The sequence below is a fragment of the Orussus abietinus genome, unplaced genomic scaffold, assembly GCF_000612105.2.
Source record: "Orussus abietinus isolate OABI.00-Male unplaced genomic scaffold, Oabi_2.0 scaffold377, whole genome shotgun sequence".
Taxonomy (NCBI): Eukaryota; Metazoa; Arthropoda; class Insecta; order Hymenoptera; family Orussidae; genus Orussus; species Orussus abietinus.
Genome location: NW_019394535.1, coordinates 27,115 through 48,407, shown reverse-complemented (window position 1 = coordinate 48,407; position 21,293 = coordinate 27,115). Strand labels below are relative to the sequence as shown.

Below are 21,293 nucleotides of genomic sequence, written 5' to 3'. Positions count from 1 at the left end.
ACATCACTCCTGATCATCTAAGAATTGTCCTGACACATTCAAAATTTGGATTTTTTGAAAACATTTTTTAACAGCCCAGACCAGAACCAAAATGGCGTTGAGCTCTCATATTTCGATTAATATACAATTATCGAAGGCTCTGATATGAGAAACGAAAGGGTCAGGACAATTTTACGACAATTTAGAACACTCTCGTAATCGATAAACTCGCATTTGAACGGGATAAAGGCAAAAAAAGTGTTGTATGCGCTTCTATGCTAAAACGATGGGAATACGAGGTCTCAGAGTGAAAATTTAATTGACCTGGAAATCACAGATGGCGCAGGGGGTCCGTCTGCAGTCGATTAGGGCCCCAGAAGGCATGAATCCAGAGGATTTCTGGAGTTTTACTTTGATTTCTTGATATTTATTGTACGAAAACGACAGGTGGAGTATGCCATTCGGTACAATACCCAATATAATTCGACACAGCTGTCAATATAAAAATGAATGTCGGCAACGTAGGCATTTAGAAAAATGTTCTTTATCGACGTTGATTAAGTTCCTCGACGTGTTTCACGCCACCTTAAGGTGAATTGAACTTGATCGACGTCGATAAAGAAGATTTTTCCAAATGCCTACGTTGCCGACGTTCATTTTTATGTCGACAGCTGTGTCGAATTATATTGGCTATTGTACCAAATGGCATTCGACAGCTGTTGTTTTCGTATAATAAATATCAAGAAATCGAAGTAAAACTAGAAATTCTCTGGATTCATGCTTTCTGGGGTCCTAATTGACTGCAGAGGGACACCTTGCGCCATCTGTGATGTCCAGGTCAATTAAATTTTCACTCCGAGACCTCGTATTACCGTCGTTTTAGGCTAGAAGCGCATACAACACTTTTTTTGCCTTTATCCCATTCAAATGCGAGTTTATCAATTACCAGAGTGTTCTAAATTGTCGTAAAATTGGCCTGACCCTTTCGTTTCTCATATCAGAGCCTTCGATAATTGTATATCGATCGGAATGTGAGAGCTCAACGCCATTTTGGTTCTGGTCTGGGCTAAGTTAAAAAATTTTGTCCAAAAATCCAAATTTTGAATGTGTCAAAACAATTCTTAGATGATCAGGAATGATGTGTCAAAGTTTCAGACAGTTTGGTCTAATACCCTTAAAAAAATGTGTTGTATTCGAATCGACTGATTTGAAGAGGTTTTCACTTCACCTTAAGTACTCAATACCGTTTCGCTGAAGCTCAGTGCGCAAGGAACGTTTCGCTCATTATTCGACACCCCAAGTTTTTTGATCATGTATTGAGAGGTGGGTTAAAAAGTACTTACTCTTGACAGCGAAATTTGATTGCAGCTTGAAGTGAGCACAATCTTTGCTTTGCTCACAATAACTGTTGAGTACATGTATCTCCTTATTAGTCAATTTCAATTCACCAACAATAGCTGATGATCCGAAATTAGTATTAAGGAACACTGCTACCCCGTCTTCACCATCAGCTTCCTTCGTGAGCTTTTGACGAGTATATTTGAAGGATGAACTTTTTGTGCTGTCACCGATCTTCAGACTACCATTACCTTCGACAATTACTTTACCATCTTCTTCTCTTTTCTTGTAATTTGTGCTGAAATTATATTTTTCCATTTTAAACCATCATTTAGACACGTCTCACAAAGTTTGAAACACACATACATTCGCAGTGAACACTGTTATATAACTGTTGGGTAAATGTTACGTTTTCGAAACTTGCAATTGCAAACATGTTATGTAGCATAAAAGTAACATGGAAGTTAGATGTTAGTTATTATTTCCCACTCGACAAGGTAACATGTTATGTAACATGTTATATTAATGTTATAGTTTGATACCTTAAAATAATTATAATTTTTCATACATTTAATAAAAAAGATCACGCAATTTTATCCAAAATTATACAATTTTTTATTCTTAATTATTTTTTGGTACTTGACAACAGTTAGATATTAACCCTTTGAGCGCTGTCGATGCATATGTGCGTCCGACGTTTGGTGAACTGTAATGCCGTCAGTCTAGAGTCATTTAGAAATGCATACATGAGAGTTTGCGAACTGCATGGCGTCGAAATACGTCGTGAGAAGAGATCCCGTCGTCCGCGGCAACGGAGTCCGGTGACTATGGGAAAGAACCGTTGAGCCCGGCGCCACGGAATCAGAAACCATCATCCCTACGGGGTAACTTCATGAACTTAGAACAGTCAGTCCTATTCCGGACTCCGAGCTCGTCGGACCGTAGGTCATGCAGTGATTGTCTTGTGCATAATAAAGAACAACATCCAAATGCCAAAAAGGAGTTAACAAATTCTTCGAGGAGAACCCCAATACCCTTCGCGGCATAACAGAACATCGCTAGCACGCCCTGACGAAATCCGCCCATACGCCGAAAGTACTTAGCGCCCAAAGGGTTAAATGACAAATCAGACTTTCAATGAAATTATGTAATGATAAACTATCTGATTTTATTTAAATACAATTAGGATTTCATTCGGCTAGCAAACAATGACTGATAATGTATATGCGCGTATGAATTAAAGTCACATTTTTTCATACGAGTAGTAAACAAAATATGACATATATTAATCTTATGACATTTGACAATGAATTATGGCAATGACGATGACGATATAATAAAATAAATGACAGCACCAATGTAGTTCCGTTTTGTTACAAATATGTGCTGCATATACACAGTAATATTAGGACAGTAACATAAGGTAAGATAAGAGTAACAAAGTTACGCTACATTTATGTAGATATGATAGTAACAAATGTTATGTAACCTGTTAGCTCTATATTACATAATTGGTATTTTACTGCATTGTAACAAATGGCATGTAACTAGTTAGCTCTATGTTACGTAACTGTTAGGTTATTATATTGTAACAAACGTGATGTTATTTGTTAGTTTTAAGTTACGTAACTGTTAAGTTTGGTGTTCAGTGGGTTAATTACAAAGCCATACATTATTTTATTAAAGAATAAGTTAGGATCAACTGTTAATATATTAAATGATTAATAGTTTATTATTGAGTAGTGTTTGAAATAAATTACCTTCCAGCAACTATATTCTTTCCTTCACTGGTGACCGTAACAATAATCTTTTTACCAGCCTTGGCAGTTGGCTTGTTGGCAATTTCTGCATGGATCTTACGATGCTTCACCTTATCACTGTCAAAGTTGACGGTAATGACAAAGTTATCAATACTCTCCAAGTTTACGTGACTGTCAACGGCAACAAAGCCCTTTGGCGATTCCAGCTTCCATTCACCTGAAATTATAATAATCATTTTTATTACATGATAATATTATAGTTAAATCATTGAATAACTCAGAGTACGGCGTGATTCGTTTATCCCTACCCCCAAATTTTGAATAATTTTTTGGATTATCTGGGCCAATTTACAGTGTTGAAAACTAGTCAGAAAATTAATCCCTTCAACCGGAAATACCATTTTAACGAGGTAACAAAAAATGAATGCATCGAACCAATTATTTTTTTCGTTTCTTCTTTTATTATAGTTCATTTTGAAGCTTGTTAGGTCCTTGTGGTATCCATCCACAATTTTTTAGGTACATTCAGATATATACCCGAAGGGCTATTCACTCGGAAATCAGTGAAAACGATTTCCTTCTTCGAGAACCGACTTTCTTTGATTTCTTACGATAAACAACGATCCGATAACAAGTGACAGTCAGCCTTAACACATTCGCGACCGGCAAATTTTTTTCCATTTAAAATATTGACTACCGGCGATATGAAATAATGAAATTCTGAAACTGATTGCCGCAAACTTGTATCGTGTATCGTTATGGACGTGATTCACGTCAGCGGCAACCAGGAATAGAACTTGAAAAGACGTGAATTCATGTCAGTTGTTGCGAATGTGTTAAGTCGATATTAGGCCATGAGGTGTCAATCGTCACTTCACCTCGTAGAATTCGCGTTTCAGGACCGATTGTAATCTCCTCTATTATGCTGAAAAGAGTTCCGTCAATCTAGCCATTTCCCACCGACTATTTTTTAAAAACATTAAGTTGGTAAAAACTCACCTTTGTATTCACCGGGACCAACGACATCAATCTTGGCAATCAATTCTGTCTTTCCTTCAGGACAGGTAAAGACAATGTGCATGTAGTCAATAATGTCAACGTTTGGAGAAATTTCATGAGACTTGGTTTCACTATCAATGGTGTACCGGGTTCCGTCAACGATCAGAACAGCATTAGTCTTTCTATGCTTATCTTTATCTTCCCTCTGAAAAATAAAAATAAATAATACCCTAGTAGCACAAAATATTTGTCGTATATTTTCTATATATTTAACAAATATCATACATTTCGTAAATATTTACCAGACATTTGAAATATTTGCAAAACGTTTACTTTAGAATATTATCTCTATAATATTTATATAATATTACCTCCGTGTGTGTTCATAATATTTTTCTACCAGATATATAAAACATTTCGTTTCATTTTAATACAAGTATTTTTTAAATACTATCTGCCGAATACATTATAAACGTTTTAAAAATATTTAAAATCACAATCACACGTTTTGCTCCCATAATGAAATAGAGGAACGGAAATATTAGAAAAATTTCTGGTGTTCTTTGCTACCAAATGAAGTGTCCGATAATAATCGTGAAGTAAAAAATGTATTTTTATTATGTTAATAGGTTAAAAAATATAATGTCTCTCTATGTTTATAATTTATTGAAACAAAATATGTCATGAGATTTTCAAGAAATATTTCATATGTCTTCGAATGAAATCTACAAGAAATCTTAAAAAATCTGTCGCTTGAGATATTTAGCAAAAATTACAAAGAAATATTTAGAAATTATTGTATACTACTAGGGTAATAATAAATAAGACAGTCATTCGTAATGATTAGAAGTAGATGCCTGAATTGTGCGGCTACTTAGCATATTACAATGGATTTTGAATACATACTAAAGAGCAGTTGACTTTTCTATCCTCTAATCAAATAATCCTACCTACGTCGATAAGGGAGAAACTTGAATCTATTTTAATGAATCAGGAAAAATGTTTAATAATTTATTAAAGGTGAAGTGAAGCTTCTCCTCAAATCCGTCAATACTAACAAAACACGTTTTTTTAAGAGTATTCCATTGAATTGCTGAAACTTCAGTACATGACTCGTAAGCATTTAAACAATATTTTAACACTTTCTAGAGTTGGATTTCTGAACAAGATTTTTCCGACTTAGCCTAGACCAGAACCAAAATGGGGTTGTACTCTCATATTTCGATCAATATACAATTATTGAAGACTTTGATGTGATAAATAAAAGTGTCAGGGAAATCTCACAACAATTTAGAAGACTCTTGTAATCGAAAAACACATATTTGAACGTGATAAAGAAAAAAAGGGGTCTTATGAGCTTCTATCCTAACAAGGAAACATTCCCAAGTGTCCGCCGCTGATCTTATTGATTTTCATATATGTTGAAGAACACAAAATTCTAAGAGACACGTGTTTTTTTTTTATCTACAATCGTCCACATTTAAGGGGTGAAATAACCCCTCAAAGTTTGTCGAAAATTCGATTTTTATATTAATTTTCATAGAAGCAGTGGATGGATTTCGACGAAACTTGGCATAAACGTATTCTTTATAAATTTGTTTTCTTTATTTCAAATGCGAGTTTATCGATTACCAGAGTGTTTTAAATTGTCGTAAAATTGTCCTGACCCTTTCGTTTTTCATATCATAGCCTTGGACAATTGTATATTGATCGAAATATGAGAGCTCAACGCCATTTTGGTTCTGGTCTGGGCTGTTAAAAAATTTTTTCCAAAAATCCAAATTTTGAATGTGTCAAGACAATTCTTAGATGATCAGGAATGATGTGTCAAAGTTTCAGACAGTTTGGTCTAATACCTTTTGAAAAAAGTGTCGTATTCGAATCGACTGATTTGAAGGGGGTTTCACTTCACCTTGAAGCTTTTATATCAAAGATAAAGTAGAACGTCTAGTGATTATAGAAGTTGACAAATACCTGATGACTGAATTGAAGATCAATTCTGCGGTACTTGTCGACTGGAGTAGTGGCCTTGGCATTGATGTTGACAGACGAGAGATCAGGAAGGAAGTTAGAGTCCAACTCCAAACCAACATTCTTCTCGCCATAGCTGACATCAAATGATGCAGACTCTTGTTTGGTCTGACCGAGTGGATTATGTTTGTAGGTACTTCCAATAATTAGGGGAGGATTGTTCAGGACTGAAATAGCAACCTTGGCTGTCCCCTCGCTACTGTGTTCAGCATCAGCGATTCCAAGATGTTTGATGTGTGAATCAAGTTTCAATGCCTGATCGTCATTATAAATAACGCTGTAGGATTGAATGTAATCGAAGACACCACCAACTTCCTTTGGTGTCAACAAACTATCTGAAACTTGCAACTTTATGTTCTTCAGCTTCTCGCTCGGTATTTTCACGTCGACAGTAGCTTCAAATGTTGAAGGCTTATCAACGTTGTTTCCACGAACGAAATTGCCATTTCCCTGAAAAATATTCATACTTTCAGTTGAACTCATTTATATAAGTATATAAACTAATTTACATTTTTTTGTGACAATGTCGGATTTTCCATTCTTAATATTTAAACCCGTTTTGCAATCCCATTGAGTAGATTAACCAAGTTACTGTTAAATTATAATCATTTGATAAGTGACGTGTTGATTACAGTCAGAAAATAGTACTTAATATATGTCTAACACTAAAAGTTTAAAAATGAATCAAGAAAATTCTGTTCTATTAATAATATTTGTTGTAAATTTTGTCAGTGTATATTTCAGAAGCAATCTAAGACTTTTTCTGTAAAGCTAACTGTACCCGTAAAGAGACTTTTTGTAGAATATACATAAATCATTACTCGTATACCTGGAGGGTTAAATTATCACCAACTGATGATTTTATCGTCCACTCCCCAACCCCAGCACCATACTCGGCCTGCACGTGCACGGAAGACTTCTTGGGAATCGAAGACCCACCCAATTCAACCTGAACCTCACTCAACTTCTTATCAGTTCCTTTCGGAAGGTGTTTCAACACAACATCCACATCAAGATCGGATCCATCGAAATTAATCAGCTTCCACGTGTGCTTTCCATCGTATGTCTTCGTTTCATAATCAAAATTATGAGCTTCACCATTATAGATAATCTTTCGTGATTGGCCACCTTTAGTGATAGAATCGGTCAATTCGATATTGGCATGGCCGTCAAATTTGTCATTCTTACGGGTCACCGCACGATCACCCTTAAAGACAATGTATCGTCCATTTGGCAAGGTAACATCAGCAGCGAATGTTTGCTTCCCATCTGTAAGGGTTCCCTGATGAGTATACTTTGCATTGACTTCGATCTTATACGTGTGTACTTCAACAATGTTCTTCGTGTCAATAACTTCTTTCGAAATATCTGTATCCGTAGAAAGCTTGACTTTCTTATTGGGATCCTTTCCAGCGTCATAAAGGAGTTCGAAGATCGCTGCATGACGGGTGCCAGTGATGGACACGTCTCCAGATCCTTTGATCTTTCTGTTAATCTTTGGGATGTCAATGTCAAAATTGGCATTGCCTTTACCATTCTGGAAACTGAATTGCCCCACCGCCGTCAGATAGTTCTTCAAGTTAAGGTTCAGATTCCCTTTAGGATTGTTACCACGCTGGACCCTAAGCACGAAGTCAACATATTTGACATTGTCTAAGGTAATCTGGGCATGGGAATTAACCTTTTGTGGGTTAACTTGCAACCCGGTGTCAGCCTTGACCTTTTTGTTATTCAGCTTGATGTCGGCATCTAGAGACATATCGATATTATGAGGTTTGACGTTATAGACAACCGTAGCATCCACTTCGTACTTGCCACCTGGTTTCAATTCCAACGAGTTCTTATACTTGTTCTTGTGTTCTCCAAGGATCACACGTTTCGACTTAATCTCAATGCTGTTCTCCAGGACTTCAGCCTCAAACTCAATCTCATAGTCCCCAGGCTTGGATATGTCGCGTTTGGCAGAAAGTTCCGATCCAAACTTGAACTTTTCATACTTAACTTCGACATCAAACTCAATGGACTTATCGGATAGTTCCACCTCGCTCTTCAAGACACCTCCTACGGCAGGGTAAGTCAGTTCGCTAACTCCGGATAGGTGGAAGTGTTCAGGATCTTTCTTGAAGGACGCTTTCTCATGGAGAGTCAACCTATTGACTTTAGAAGTTAGGTCAGGTCCGTGGATGAATACCAAAGAATGTTCAATGTTGTTTTGGTCTCTCGAATACTCCCATTTAAGGTCGAATCCTATTTCAGGATTCTTCGAGGGTTGGGCCGAGACGCCTAGGATGTAGTGGCGTTCTGCGATTCGTTTCGCGTCCAGTTTCAAAGCTACGTTCTCCTCCCCGTAGTTGACCTTGACGTCGACGTTCACCTGGTCGGCGTTGGAGAACGCGGTCCCATCTAGGCCGAGTACTTTGCGACCGCCCGAGAGCAGGACGACCTTGTCGAAGGTGTACTTCTTTCCGCTGTTTTCCTCGGCCACGTCCACGACACCTTGGACGCTGTACTGCTGACCTTCGCGATGGACGACCTTGGTACCACTTTTGGACCCTGCCAGGCGCTCCACGTGTTCCGGAACCTTGTACTCCAGTACCGGTTTGTATTTGTTCCCGTTGGCGAGGACACCTGCACGAACGAAATACTCGATTTGATCGTGTTTCGCCGTCAGAGTCAAAGTGCGCTCCTGTGGATTGTTCACGAGCCTGCCTTCCAAGGACGCCTTCTTTATGGGCGAGTCTAGGGAGACCCTGATAAACTTCTCTGGTTCGGTGGCTCCCTCCACCAGGAACAGTAATTTCCTGTCGGTTCTGCTGTTCGGTGTCTCCAGCAAAACCTCTAGCGACCTGGCCTTCGGGTTCTTCTTGTCGTAGTAGACCTTGAAATGGTAGCTGGTCACGTCGTTGTTCTCGATACTCACGGAAAATTTGGCTGGTCCACTTAGAGGGTAGAATGGTCTTTTCTGGACCGACTCCAAGCTGTCGTAGGGATAGGAAATGTGGCCACAGATAGTGAGGCCCAAAATGCTGGAGAACTGTTCGAAACAGTCCGAATGCTCCCGGCCTTTGCCAAACTTAGGTTGGATATACTTCTCTCCTTTTGGTCCTGAGCTCACGACGACTTCACTGGAGATGCTGATCAACTCCTGCTTCCTTTTAGGAATCCCAAAGTTCACGTCGATGCCGTTGCCATCCAAGAATTTCACGGATACATCGGAACCAGTTGCGGTGTGTAGGACAGTGATAACTTTAAGTCCAGCTTCTGCATCGGGACCTTCCACTACTAGATTTCCAGCGATTCTGATGGAAGCACTAGGTTCCAATGCTACCCTAATCGCCGCATTTTTTGGATCTTTGAAAATGGTGGGCAGATCTATCTTGCCATTGGTTTTCAGATGAGCAACCGCAGTACCCGTAACACCTAAGCTTAGAGGAAGACCCAATCCGGTTGGATACACTAAATCCACATCCAGGAAATGCAAATGGTTCTCGAAATCGTAATTAAAATCTTTGACCTTATTAAGCCCTTGGTCGAAGCCATCAAATACTTTGTCTACTATGCGATCGATTGTCCATTTTTTACCAGTATTTTGGTACGACAGGAAAGCCAATTCAGCTCCGAAGAGTTTAATCGACAAGTCTACATCTAGATCCTCGTCAACCTCGTTTCCTCGCAGATAAACATTCTTAGCAAATTTATCCAAGTCTCCCTGGCTGACATCGCGACGTCCTCGTCCTATGGATTTCTGAAAGCGTTCTTTAACAAGTTTCACAATACCCGCAACATTTTCCGAACCGTGCGCAACAAATTCCTTGGGATCAAAGTGTCTAAAGTGGCCCTTCGGTCCAAAGTAATGCTCAATCAGTCGATCCAGATTTTCCACTCTAGCGTCTAACTCCAGGAAGTTGAACGTATGGCCAAAGATTTCTGTGGTCAAGTTAAGACTTGCCGATCTGGGGACGAAGCTATTTTGACTGTAAATTACGTTACTTTCGGCACTAGATCCGAAACCAAGAGCATCCGCGTGGTAAGAAAACTCGTTATTAAAGGAAAACTTGCGAAAGTCTTCCGGGAATTTCGTTCGGGGCTTAATGTTCTCCAAATACTTCTTAGCGAGTTGTTTATCAGGATCCACGGAAGCCCGAAGGTTCCTCAAATGAGATGTGACAAAGGATCCGAATTGGTTAACCGTCTCTTCATCCAAAACCTCCTTTACGACATTTGCGACGTGAGATGATGGACACGCGACCAAGGACAGATATGATTTGATCCTAATTTCACTGTCCTCCTCACGGTCAGCTATTACTTTAAGCAACACGTTTTGCCATTCTATCGAGCAGGTAGAAGGAAGTGCTTCTATAGCGGCAACTCTAACTCTGTTATGAGCCTTCTTGTTAGCGGCTATGTTTGCCAGTTTATGGATAGTTGGATTGTCCAAGTAACCAACATTACCCAACGCCTTAATGGCCGAAATTACAACATTCTCTTTGTCTCTGGTTCCAGGTTTCCCGTTGCCGACCTTAGACAGAATCTTAGACAGAGCAGCTTTCACTTCGGGAACATCTCGGCAGTTGTGTTCGTTGCAGTATTTGCCGATGAGGTGGCCTATTCCCAAATAACCAATACGAGGGAGGTCGGGTTGGTCCAGAAGAGACGTTACGGCGACTACAGAAGGAAGATTGACGTGTCGTAGGAAAGCCAGACTGCTGTAGTAGACCAACGCTTGGACCCCGGTGATTTCCTTGTTTCGGATTAGCTCTAAACAGACTTCAGCTGCCTCGCCACTTCCTGTGCGGAATAGAGCATCCAACAGAATCTTTTTATCTGAGTTTTCGTCAAATCCAGCTCCTGACTTAACGCGCTGGTACACCGACAAGATGTCGTTTTTTGTGCTGGTTCGAAGGACTTTAACGAGCTCGCTGAAACGACGTGCAGCCTGAGGTTTCACGGCACCATCGGCCTCTTCATCTTTCAACGCTTTCAGGGCACTGACTATAGAGTTAGCAGAGGATTTCACAACAGGATGGGGGACTTCGAATATCAAAGTCTTTGCCTCCGAGACAAGGGCTGCTGGTCCACTTGCCGATTGGCTCTTGAACGATACAGTGGTCTCCACAACGGTCTTAGCGCCTGCATCTCCGTTGCTGAAGGGCTTGTAGTTATATGTTTCTTTTGAGACTGCCTTGTTCAGAATTCCACGTTTGAACTGCTGCTCAACCTTTTGTTGAGATGCTAGTAAAGGAACGGATTTGATGTCTGAGTGAGAATCAAATGCTGATGTGATGAGCCCCTGACGAAGATTTTCACGGTAGAGGCATTGATTCAGGTTCCTGAACTTTTGGACCACCAAGGTGTCTCCGGTTTTGCGGAAACTGAAGTCCGTCGGACAGCCGCCGAAGACGTCCACCTGGAAATTTTACAAGAAATATATATTATTACTCACGTGATGTTTTAATTACAGAAGAGACCGGTGTGACTCCCTATACATATAAAGAGGAGATCGTAGTAAGTAACCATACGACTTATCAGTTATTGCCAGGATAATTTCGAATTCAATTATAATTCCATGATACATTAGTAATATTGTTAATACGGGGTGTTCTATTTAAGAGTCCGTTTTTTAAATTGGAATAACTTCTTTACTATTTATCCAATTTTTATTGTAAGGTTTAACTCATACAATTTTTTACTGAAATTATTGACGGCATATCAGCAACGTTCATATTATTGTATTGATGTCAATGGAAGAAATGTAGAACTCAGATGAACAGATTAAATTTGTTAATTTTTTATTCTGCTGAATAAAAATGAAGTTTTAAATCGTGTTTATTCGTGGAAGGGCATTTGGCTTCGAAATTTTGACGTTAATAAGCTATATTCAACATTTCAAACTTAGTTAAAGAAAAAGTTGTTCGTGTTTAAAAATAAGGAATCTCAAATAGGACACGTTTCACAACATAAGCATATTTTTCTTTTTAACATTAATCTCAATTAAATCACGTTCTACAATGTATTTGACATTCATCGTGATATATAGCTATTATTTAAAAACTGAAAAATACACTGTTTATCTTCCATCTAATATTTAGTATTGTAACAATCATTGAAAAAATTAAATCTATAAAGGAGCAAATATGAGAAATTCCTACAAGAACCCGTACAATTTGGAATAACATGGAATCAGTGTTAAAGGATGAAATTTCATCTATTTAGAATTTTGCATTTTTCCGTTTCGAGTGACTTCATATTTTAATTTGAATATTATTGAACTAAACAATACTTATTTCATGCAATATGTTTAAAAGAATTATCTTAATAGAAGTGGTTATAAATTATAATGCTCCGAAAGTGAAGTGCGCTTCCGATTCACAAATCAAACATTTTAATTGCGCGCATGTGATTATTTTTTTTATTCAATTAATGAGCTTGTCTAAGACGCTACCGCGTCTTTCAATAGTTTACTGCATTTGGATAATTGCAATAGTAAGTTTATATGCCAGAAACTATTTCAACCACGAAATTCAATCTGAGAAAGTAAGTCAGTACACGTACTGAAAAGTTCATACAGTTAAAAATGATTCCATATTTGAAATACATTTGAATGCAAATGTATGCTAAAACTGGAAACAGCGGCAATCGAAATGAAAACCGGACAAATATATACTACATTTCGAAGAATACCATTTTTACGTGAGAGTTCGTACAAAAGTATTAAAAAATTTAAACAAAAAAATAACATATCGGTACCATTTCTACAGTAACCAATACAAATATTAATAAATGTACTACAACGCAGTTTTCTCAAAATACATACAATTGTGTGCTTATGTATACATGACCGAAAATTAGTATAGAAAAATATCCGAGTATTCGTATAAATGTCTTATGACACCCGTACATATATCATTGTACTTAATTGCAATTGTATGAATTCTAAAAGATGTGGTCGAAAGTTAGCATGCAAAAGATTTCCAAATTAACACATTCGCGACCGCTGACGTGAATTTACGTATTTTCAAGTTCTATTCCTGGTTGTCGCTGACGTGAATTCACGTCATTTTAAATTCTATTCCTGATTGCCGCTGACGTGAATTCACGTCATTTTAAATTCTATTCCTGATTGCCACTGACGTGAATCACGTCCATAACGATACACGATACAAGTTTGCGGCAACCAGTTTCAGAATTTCATTATTTTCGCCGGTACTCAGTATTTGAAACTGAAAAAATTTGCCAATCGCAAATGTGTTAAGATACATGAATAAAATTATAGTTTTCATCGTTGTATACAGAGTCTTAAATTAAAAAGCAAAGTTTATAAATGAATGGCTCTTTAAGTAAGATGCACGTTATCCGTATTAAACGCACCGTCCACGAATAATAAGTTGAAAAATAAAGTACCAATAACGCCATATATAAGTTTTAGAAAAACTTCGTTTTCTCCTTCAAAGCAGAAGTTACGTATGCCGAGCACATTTCTCTCCCGTTACATAGAATCTAATAAAAGTGAATTTCTGTTAAAATTCCTTGTACTACATTCTTGCCATGTTGTAGGTTCTCAGATATTTAACATTTAAGAATCAAATAATTCTAGAAAGATTCCGCGCTCGAGACCCATTTATAAAAAATTGACGTAACACTTAACACATTTGCGACCGCTGACGTGAATCACGTCTATGACGATACACGATACAAGTTTGCGGCAACCAGTTTCAGAATTTCATTATTTTCGCCGCTACTCAGTATTTGAAACGGAAAAAATTTTCCGGTCGCGAATGTGTTAAGTACACATGCCTTCTGAAATTCGTAGACTTGTATATTAAAATCCCGGACATTATTGTATACGAAATTTCGAAATATTATGACTTAATAAAAGTTCAACTACGTGTATACTGTACTTCGACGACGTGTATACTGTTCTTAATCGATTAGGCATTTTTTTTTCCATATTAAAGAGAACTTTTAAAATTTTAGTTACCTCCTGATGTGTCGTTGCTCCAGAATCCCGAATAACAGCCGTCTGGAAAAGGGAAATGATAGCTCTCTTGATGTTAAGAGAGGTCTGCGAATCCCCAGGTTCGGCACAAACGTCGTTGTCAATGTGGCCATCGTGCTGATTAAATTGCAGAGCGTACTGCTCAAGGTCTTTTAAGGCTACTGGCTGTAAATGTTAAATTACCTTAATAAAAGTTTCGTACAAAAATGACTTAATTATAGTAAATTTATTTCAATCGTAAAAAAACATTAAGGTGAAGTGAAACACGTCGAGGAACTTGATCGACGTCGATAAAGAAGATTTTTCTAAATGCCTACGTTGCCCGACATTGTTTTTATGTCGACAGCTGTGTCGAATTATATTGCGTATTGTACCAAATGGCATACTCCACCCGTCGTTTTCGTACAATAATTATAAAGAAATCGAAAAAAAACTCCAGAAATCCTCTGGATTCATGCTTTCTGGGGCCCTAATTGACTGCAGAGGGACCCCGAGCGCCATCTGTGATTTCCAGGTCAATTAAATTTTCACTCCGAGACCTCGTATTCTCACCGTTTTGGCATAGAAGCGCATACAACACTTTTTTTGCCTTTATTCCGTCCAAATGCGAGTTTATAGATTACCAGAGTGTTCTAAATTGTCGTAACATTGTCCTGACTCTTTCGTTTCTCATATCAGAGCCTTCGATATTTGTGTATTGATCGAAATATGAGAGCTCGACGCCATTTTGGTTCTGGTCTGGGCTGGAGTTAAAAAATCCAAATTTTGAATATGTCAGAACAATTTTTAGATGATCAGGAGTGAGGTGTCACAGTTTCGGACAGTTTGGTCTAATACCCTTAAAAAAAAGTGTTGTATTCGAATCGACTGATTTGAAGGGGGTTTCACTTCACCTTAAATATTGAAAAAAGTAATTCTTCGGTTTAGAACTTGTTACATACCGTATCGTTAATGCGCACGTTCTTTAGCCTTAATTGTCTTGCACAGTCTGGTCTGATAGACAATTCTACTACGGCATTGAGCTTTAGACGAGCTTCGCCTTGAGCTTCACTGACAGAGGTCACCGAAGTTCCTTCCAAATCATAGACGTATGTCTGTCCCTCCTGGTAAGCCTTGCTTGGTTGTGCTGAAGAAAGAAATCGGTATATTAAAAACGTCATTAACATTTGTTAAAGAACTTCCCAATAATTAATCCAGTTTTTAGTTTCATGTTACGGTGATCTAGAAGACGTCGACAAATTTAATGGATGTCGACAGAAAAGAATTCTGATATGGTACCTAACTCATTTAAATTTATGTTGTGTGTTGCACTATGCATTCCGAATTATTATACGAAATAACATACTCTATATGCCATTTTAGTGGAATTTAGTGGAAAAGAGATCGAAATAACACTCGAGAAGTTTCTTGAGTTTTATTTCGATTTCTTTATAATGAGTTTTTCCGTATTCGCGATTTTTTACAGTCTATCCGACTATCGTGCCACCTGTTGTATCCTGCGGCAACTAATTCTTTGCTTCGTGAGTAGTTAGTGCACGGGTTACTTACGTCGCACTATTAGGCCAAATCCCAAAATGCTGGCCAAAACTAAAAAAAGTTTTCCAATTGTACTGAAACTTGCTATTCCGGCATTTTTGGGGCCGCTGATTACAAGTCTGAAGTCAACGTTATAAGAAACAAAATGGCGGATTCAACAAAGTAGAGAAATTTTCGAAAATTACATTGAATTTAGTTAAAATTCAGTATTGAGATCGTTGATAGCGAATCCAAAGCAAAAAATGTAATAAAAAGAAAATAGCGTACAGAGGGGANCAAAAATCCATATGTGCTATACCTATTTTGACGGATGTGAGTCAAATTGACTCATTAAATATTTTTAAAGTTGGTCGTTTTACCCACACGTAACTTATTTCTTGTCCACAGACATTTTTTGTACACAATCTGATGCGATAGTTTTCACGTTCAAACTTGTCAATTTACTAGTTAGATATGTGCCCATAATTATGAAAGTGGTCTAAGTCATATATTTTTTGTTTCGAAATTACATTGAATTTAGTTAAAATTCAGTATTGAGATCGTTGATAGCGAATCCAAAGCAAAAAATGTAATAAAAAGAAAATAGCGTACAGAGGGGATAATGATATCGAAAGTAAATAAAAAGTGCAAATTCCAGTTTGTTACCAAATGGAACATTGTACCATACAGGTAGGCCTTCTTTTTCGCAATTAATTTTATCTTCTAATGTATATAGAGTTAGAAATATGTTTGAACTACCTGTTTTTTTTCTTTACAATAAAAAGTAGTGAAATTTTCGTATCCTTAGGAGTCTACTCGAGCCTTGTGATTAATTTCATGTTATCGTTAATACTTTAATCTTTCATTATAATGAACAAAATCTTGCACATATTTGCACTGCTTCGAGTAAAGAGCTGATAATTCAAGGAGTAATATCTTAATATATACCATCTTAACTCACAGACTTTAATGTTTCAGAATCGCAAATGGAAGAAGTATTACAGAGTGATAACTCGCCAAATTAATTCTTGTGTTATTTCCTGCCAGAATAGATTTCGTTTAAATTAATTAATACACGTTTCATGTTTCCTGCTTTCAGATTATAGACATCGTTAACTGTAAACGAATGTAAATATTTAATACGTCGACATTTTTATATCATTTATCGTGAAGTATTATATATGCTCCAGTACAATTAAACATTTCAAAACATAATTTTTGTATGTTATGTGCATGTCGCATCCAGATTTGAAAATCCGGCATTTTATGAAACGACTAGTCATTTTATAAAACGCGACCAAATAGTCAAATCTTCGTTGACTTAACTTTATTGTACAATCCGGCTGCGACATGTACATAATATATAAAAATTAGATTTCGGAATGTTTAATTGCATTGTAGCATATACTTTCCGATAAACGGTATAAAAACGTTGACGTATTAACACTAGATTGCCGGAATGAGTCAATTTAACTCATTTACGATTTTATTGCTATATATATAGAAAAACTTAAATAATTTATTTTTAAAACATATGTTGGTTTTTAAAAAAATTATGAAATGTATACAAATGCTGATTCCTTCCTTTCCCCCCTCCTTAGTTCCAAAAATCCATATGTGCTATACCTATTTTGACGGATGTGAGTCAAATTGACTCATTAAATATTTTTAAAGTTGGTCGTTTTACCCACACGTAACTTATTTCTTGTCCACAGACATTTTTTGTACACAATCTGATGCGATAGTTTTCACGTTCAAACTTGTCAATTTACTAGTTAGATATGTGCCCATAATTATGAAAGTGGTCTAAGTCATATATTTTTTGTTTCGAAATTACATTGAATTAATTTCGTTTGAAATAATATGGCGTGAAATAACTGCTAAACTCATTGTTTTTTTAAATTTTGACTTACACCACTTTCATAATTATGGGCACATATCTATTGCAAACTTGCACATTCAATATTGTGAAATTATTTGTTGCAAGTCTTTTTTGTTGAAGGCTTTTATGAAAGCTCTGATAAAAAATTCTTTGTGTTCTTCCGTTTCGATTTATGGCATCGGAGAGAATAATGCATTTTTGGTAACACAAAAAAAAATAAATTGTATACATTATTTTTGAAGAATTTTTGCGTACCAAGGTAATTTCAGAAGTTATATATAAGATGTATTTACGTAAATGTAAATAAATATTTTAGTTCTAGATGAAGGTTACTATTATGATAAAAAATGTAAGAGATCTTGAATTGGGAAAAAAACTGACCCAAATAAGAGGAAACCAATCAGATATCGAATCCGATGCATCCGATACCGAACTGTATGAAATAGAGAATCAAGGTAATAGGATTGAATTTTCGAGCAGTGAAGATGAAGATCTTCATCATACGGCTCGTAGAAAAAGAAAAGCTTGTTTTCTATCTGAAAGTGTATCAAGTGCTAGTGATAGCGATCGTTATATAACTCTTGGCAAGAAAATAGTACGATATATTCCTGATTTTGAAACCGAAAGTGAATTAGACCCTGCAGATATATCCGATAATGAAGAAATTTCAACACATAGGGCTGCTGACGGGACATTATGGGAAACATTGAAAGATGGTAAAAATACTGGTAGATTTCCCGGTCATACCAAATTGAAAAACGTCTCAGGGCCAACTTCCTACTCCAAAAGAAATATTATACTTGGTACTGTAAAGAGTGCTTCCAGAATATATATGTAACAATTGTTTTGAATAAAGTTTCATTAAAATAAAATTTTATTGTTTTTACACTCAATTTTGATGTTTGAGTCAAATTGACTCATTTCATGCAGAATAGGTATATACCCAACATCTGGCAATCTAGTGTTAAATATTGCGACTGGATTTCCCTTCATAATCCGCGCCCTGTAAATTATCCGCTCAGACTAAGGCCATTTGCATATGCACTGGCAAAACCAGGGCCAGGACCGGCGTTTTTCCCAGATGCAATATAAATAAATGGGAGCTTGCTCATATAAGTCGGCAATTTCCGGTTCGGCTCACAAACCGGATGTCGGAACAGCGATCGGCTTGTCGTTTCTAATATACCCTAGTAGCACAAAATATTTGTCCTATATTTTCTACATATTTAACGAATATCGTACATTTTGTAAATATTTGCCAGACATTTGAAAGATTTGCAACACGTTTACTTTAGAATATTATCTCTATAATATTTATATAACATTAGCGTGTGTTTTCATATTTTTCTATCGGACATAGAAAACACTTCGTTTCCAAATTTTGAATGTGTCAGGTCAATTCTTAGATGATCAGGAATGATGTATCAAAGTTTCAGACAGTTTGGTCTAATACCCTTAAAAAAAAGTGTTGTATTCGAATCGACTGATTTGAGGAGGATTTCACTTCACCTTAAAGACACTCCTTGCGGGGTGTACAATACCCACGCGCCAGCGCACCCCCACTATCATGGGGGCCCGTCGGCCCATGACGGGCTGGAAAAACCCGAATGCTCTGGACTGTTCGTTACAAACCCTGAGGAGGCGCTTGCTAGTCGGAGTCTCCGCGACGCACTCCGTATAGAGTTCTAAATCCAGTAAGTTACGTCAGAAACGAAGAGAAATTCCCGGTAATTTATCGGTAATTTCTCCGACGCCTTTTTTATGGAGAAATTATGAGAATTTGAATTTTTCAACAGAGCGAACGAGAGGTTTCGATTAGCTGTAGAGAAACATCGTAGAGGGTAATTTCCGTTGTACGTTCTCCGTAGCCAATCAAAACCTCCCATTCGCTTCGTCGCAGAATGAAATATTAGTTCATTTGAAACAAATCGCATGGAATCTTCCGTGAAGTTGTAGATACGTGAATATTTTTAGCTGGAGGTAAATACGACCCTATAATCAATATTTTCTAATAGTAATTATTACTCTTTAGCTTGAACTTTGAAGTTGATTGAAAAAAAAAAAGTTATTTAAACGAAGAAACCTAAAGTATAAATAACAAAATTAACGTTCTCTTAAATTCTCAATGTTCCCGGTAACTTACGGTATGTTTCACAGTTACCTTCTCCAATTTAATGTTACCGAGAATTTTAGAACTCTAACTCCGTAGCCCGTCAAGCTGTCGATCCCGTCAACAGTCTGTCACGAGACCCTTAAATACTTCCATATTTTCCTGGACCGCATCGGCATTTGCACCTCTAAGATGGCCGCATCGGCACTCAAGACTCTAAAATCCGCAAAACCGTAATTACGAAACACCACATGGATTCGTACTCGGGACGGAACTTCAGAACTGTAATTAGAATCTGAATAAAATGCTTACGCAAATGACATAAATGAAAGCCCTCAGCCGCGAGTCTCGTCCGCTGGCTGTCGATTTAAAAATAAATCCCGAGGGGTCTTCGAGATGTTAACCGAGCAATAATTAACATTAACTGGCCACCGGAAATACGCAGCAACCTAATGCGAAAGTGGGAGGGCGGCTCGATAGCGGTGATGGTTCTCTGGCCCTTAGGTCGACTTCTCTAGCGGTAGCTCAACATGGACCACTGCGGGACGGTAGAGCACGGCACGGCACGACACGGCATGGCACGTGACGTTACGACACGACACGACACACGGTACAGCACGGCATAGCTTCGGCAAGGCTCTCTACGGCAATATCCGCGCTGGCACCGGAGGATCTTGGATGATTCCGTTGTCGTTGTTATTGAGGTTCACGAAGGAACGGCTAAATGAAGGGTGGATGCAAAGTGTGGTAACGAAAAGATAATTTATTAAACACTAGCGGGTGTTAACACTGACTAGTAAACCCGACGTGACTTTAGATCGTAACAGGTGTGAACGCGGACAAATTTCCTTCAGACGAAATCGGCAATAGTCTACGAGTTGTGGCGACCTTGTGTTTTGCGAGAGATATGGAAATCTCTTCCTAGCCGCTGTTCTTTGCACTGCACGCTGGAAGGCGAACAGCTCCTAGTAGTTCTGATTAATTGTTTTTAAACCAGACTTCTATTGGGATAAAGCGTACGGAGGGATGCAGCTTCGCGTTACGTTGTTCTAAATGAGAATCGAGGACTTCCTTCGTTCGTTGTAAAAAGCAGAGTATCCCTTTTGGAGTCACGCAAGGACTCGCGGTGCCTCAGAAAAATGTTGCCGCGTTGTGGAAGGGATACACATTTTTTCTAAGATTTACGTGATTGGTTCGTTGGCGGAGGTGCCCAAAAAAGTCGCCTCCCACGACTTCGGCAACGAGGGCAGCAAAAGGGTAGCCAGGTCGAAGACGGCCTGATCATGCCTTTGTAAGATCACGTACCGTCCGAGGGTATTTTTTATGGTCTTGTTTACCCAACCCTTCGCGAAAGTTCGGTTCCTTCGCACAAAGGCAAACAACATTTGGCGGCCAAATGCACCCCGTGAGAAAGCGGAGAAAGTCAAAATTCCCAGGATGGTACGAGGTCTCGTGAAGTTATAACTATGTACTCTAATTACTACACGCATTTTTCTTACGGACGTAACAGCCACGGACGCGAACGGTCGCACGGGCGATAGAAAATCGTGGTAGTGGACTCCACGGAGCGATTTTCGATCAAGCACCTCCTTCCTAGTTAAAAGGGCATTGAAATTATGTCATTGCACTTTTTTATATGATAATGACCACTTATCGAAAATCGCTCCCATATAAACACAGGTC

The 21,293-nt window shown here is 37.9% G+C and overlaps 1 protein-coding gene across 1 annotated transcript in view; it reads right to left on the bottom strand.

The window, feature by feature from the left end:
• LOC105695192 (apolipophorins) overlaps window positions 1-15,229 on the bottom strand; it is a gene marked incomplete at its 5' end in the record, with an annotated part of 35,348 nt that extends 20,119 nt beyond the window's left edge. Inside the window, 7 exons of the mRNA XM_023432656.1 lie at window positions 1,323-1,615; window positions 3,078-3,294; window positions 4,077-4,281; window positions 6,051-6,557; window positions 6,937-11,514; window positions 14,086-14,268; window positions 15,045-15,229. Coding sequence (XP_023288424.1) covers window positions 1,323-1,615; window positions 3,078-3,294; window positions 4,077-4,281; window positions 6,051-6,557; window positions 6,937-11,514; window positions 14,086-14,268; window positions 15,045-15,229 — 6,168 coding nt within the window. The remainder of the gene's footprint in view (window positions 1-1,322; window positions 1,616-3,077; window positions 3,295-4,076; window positions 4,282-6,050; window positions 6,558-6,936; window positions 11,515-14,085; window positions 14,269-15,044) is intronic.
• Between the last annotated feature and the right edge of the window lie 6,064 nt (window positions 15,230-21,293).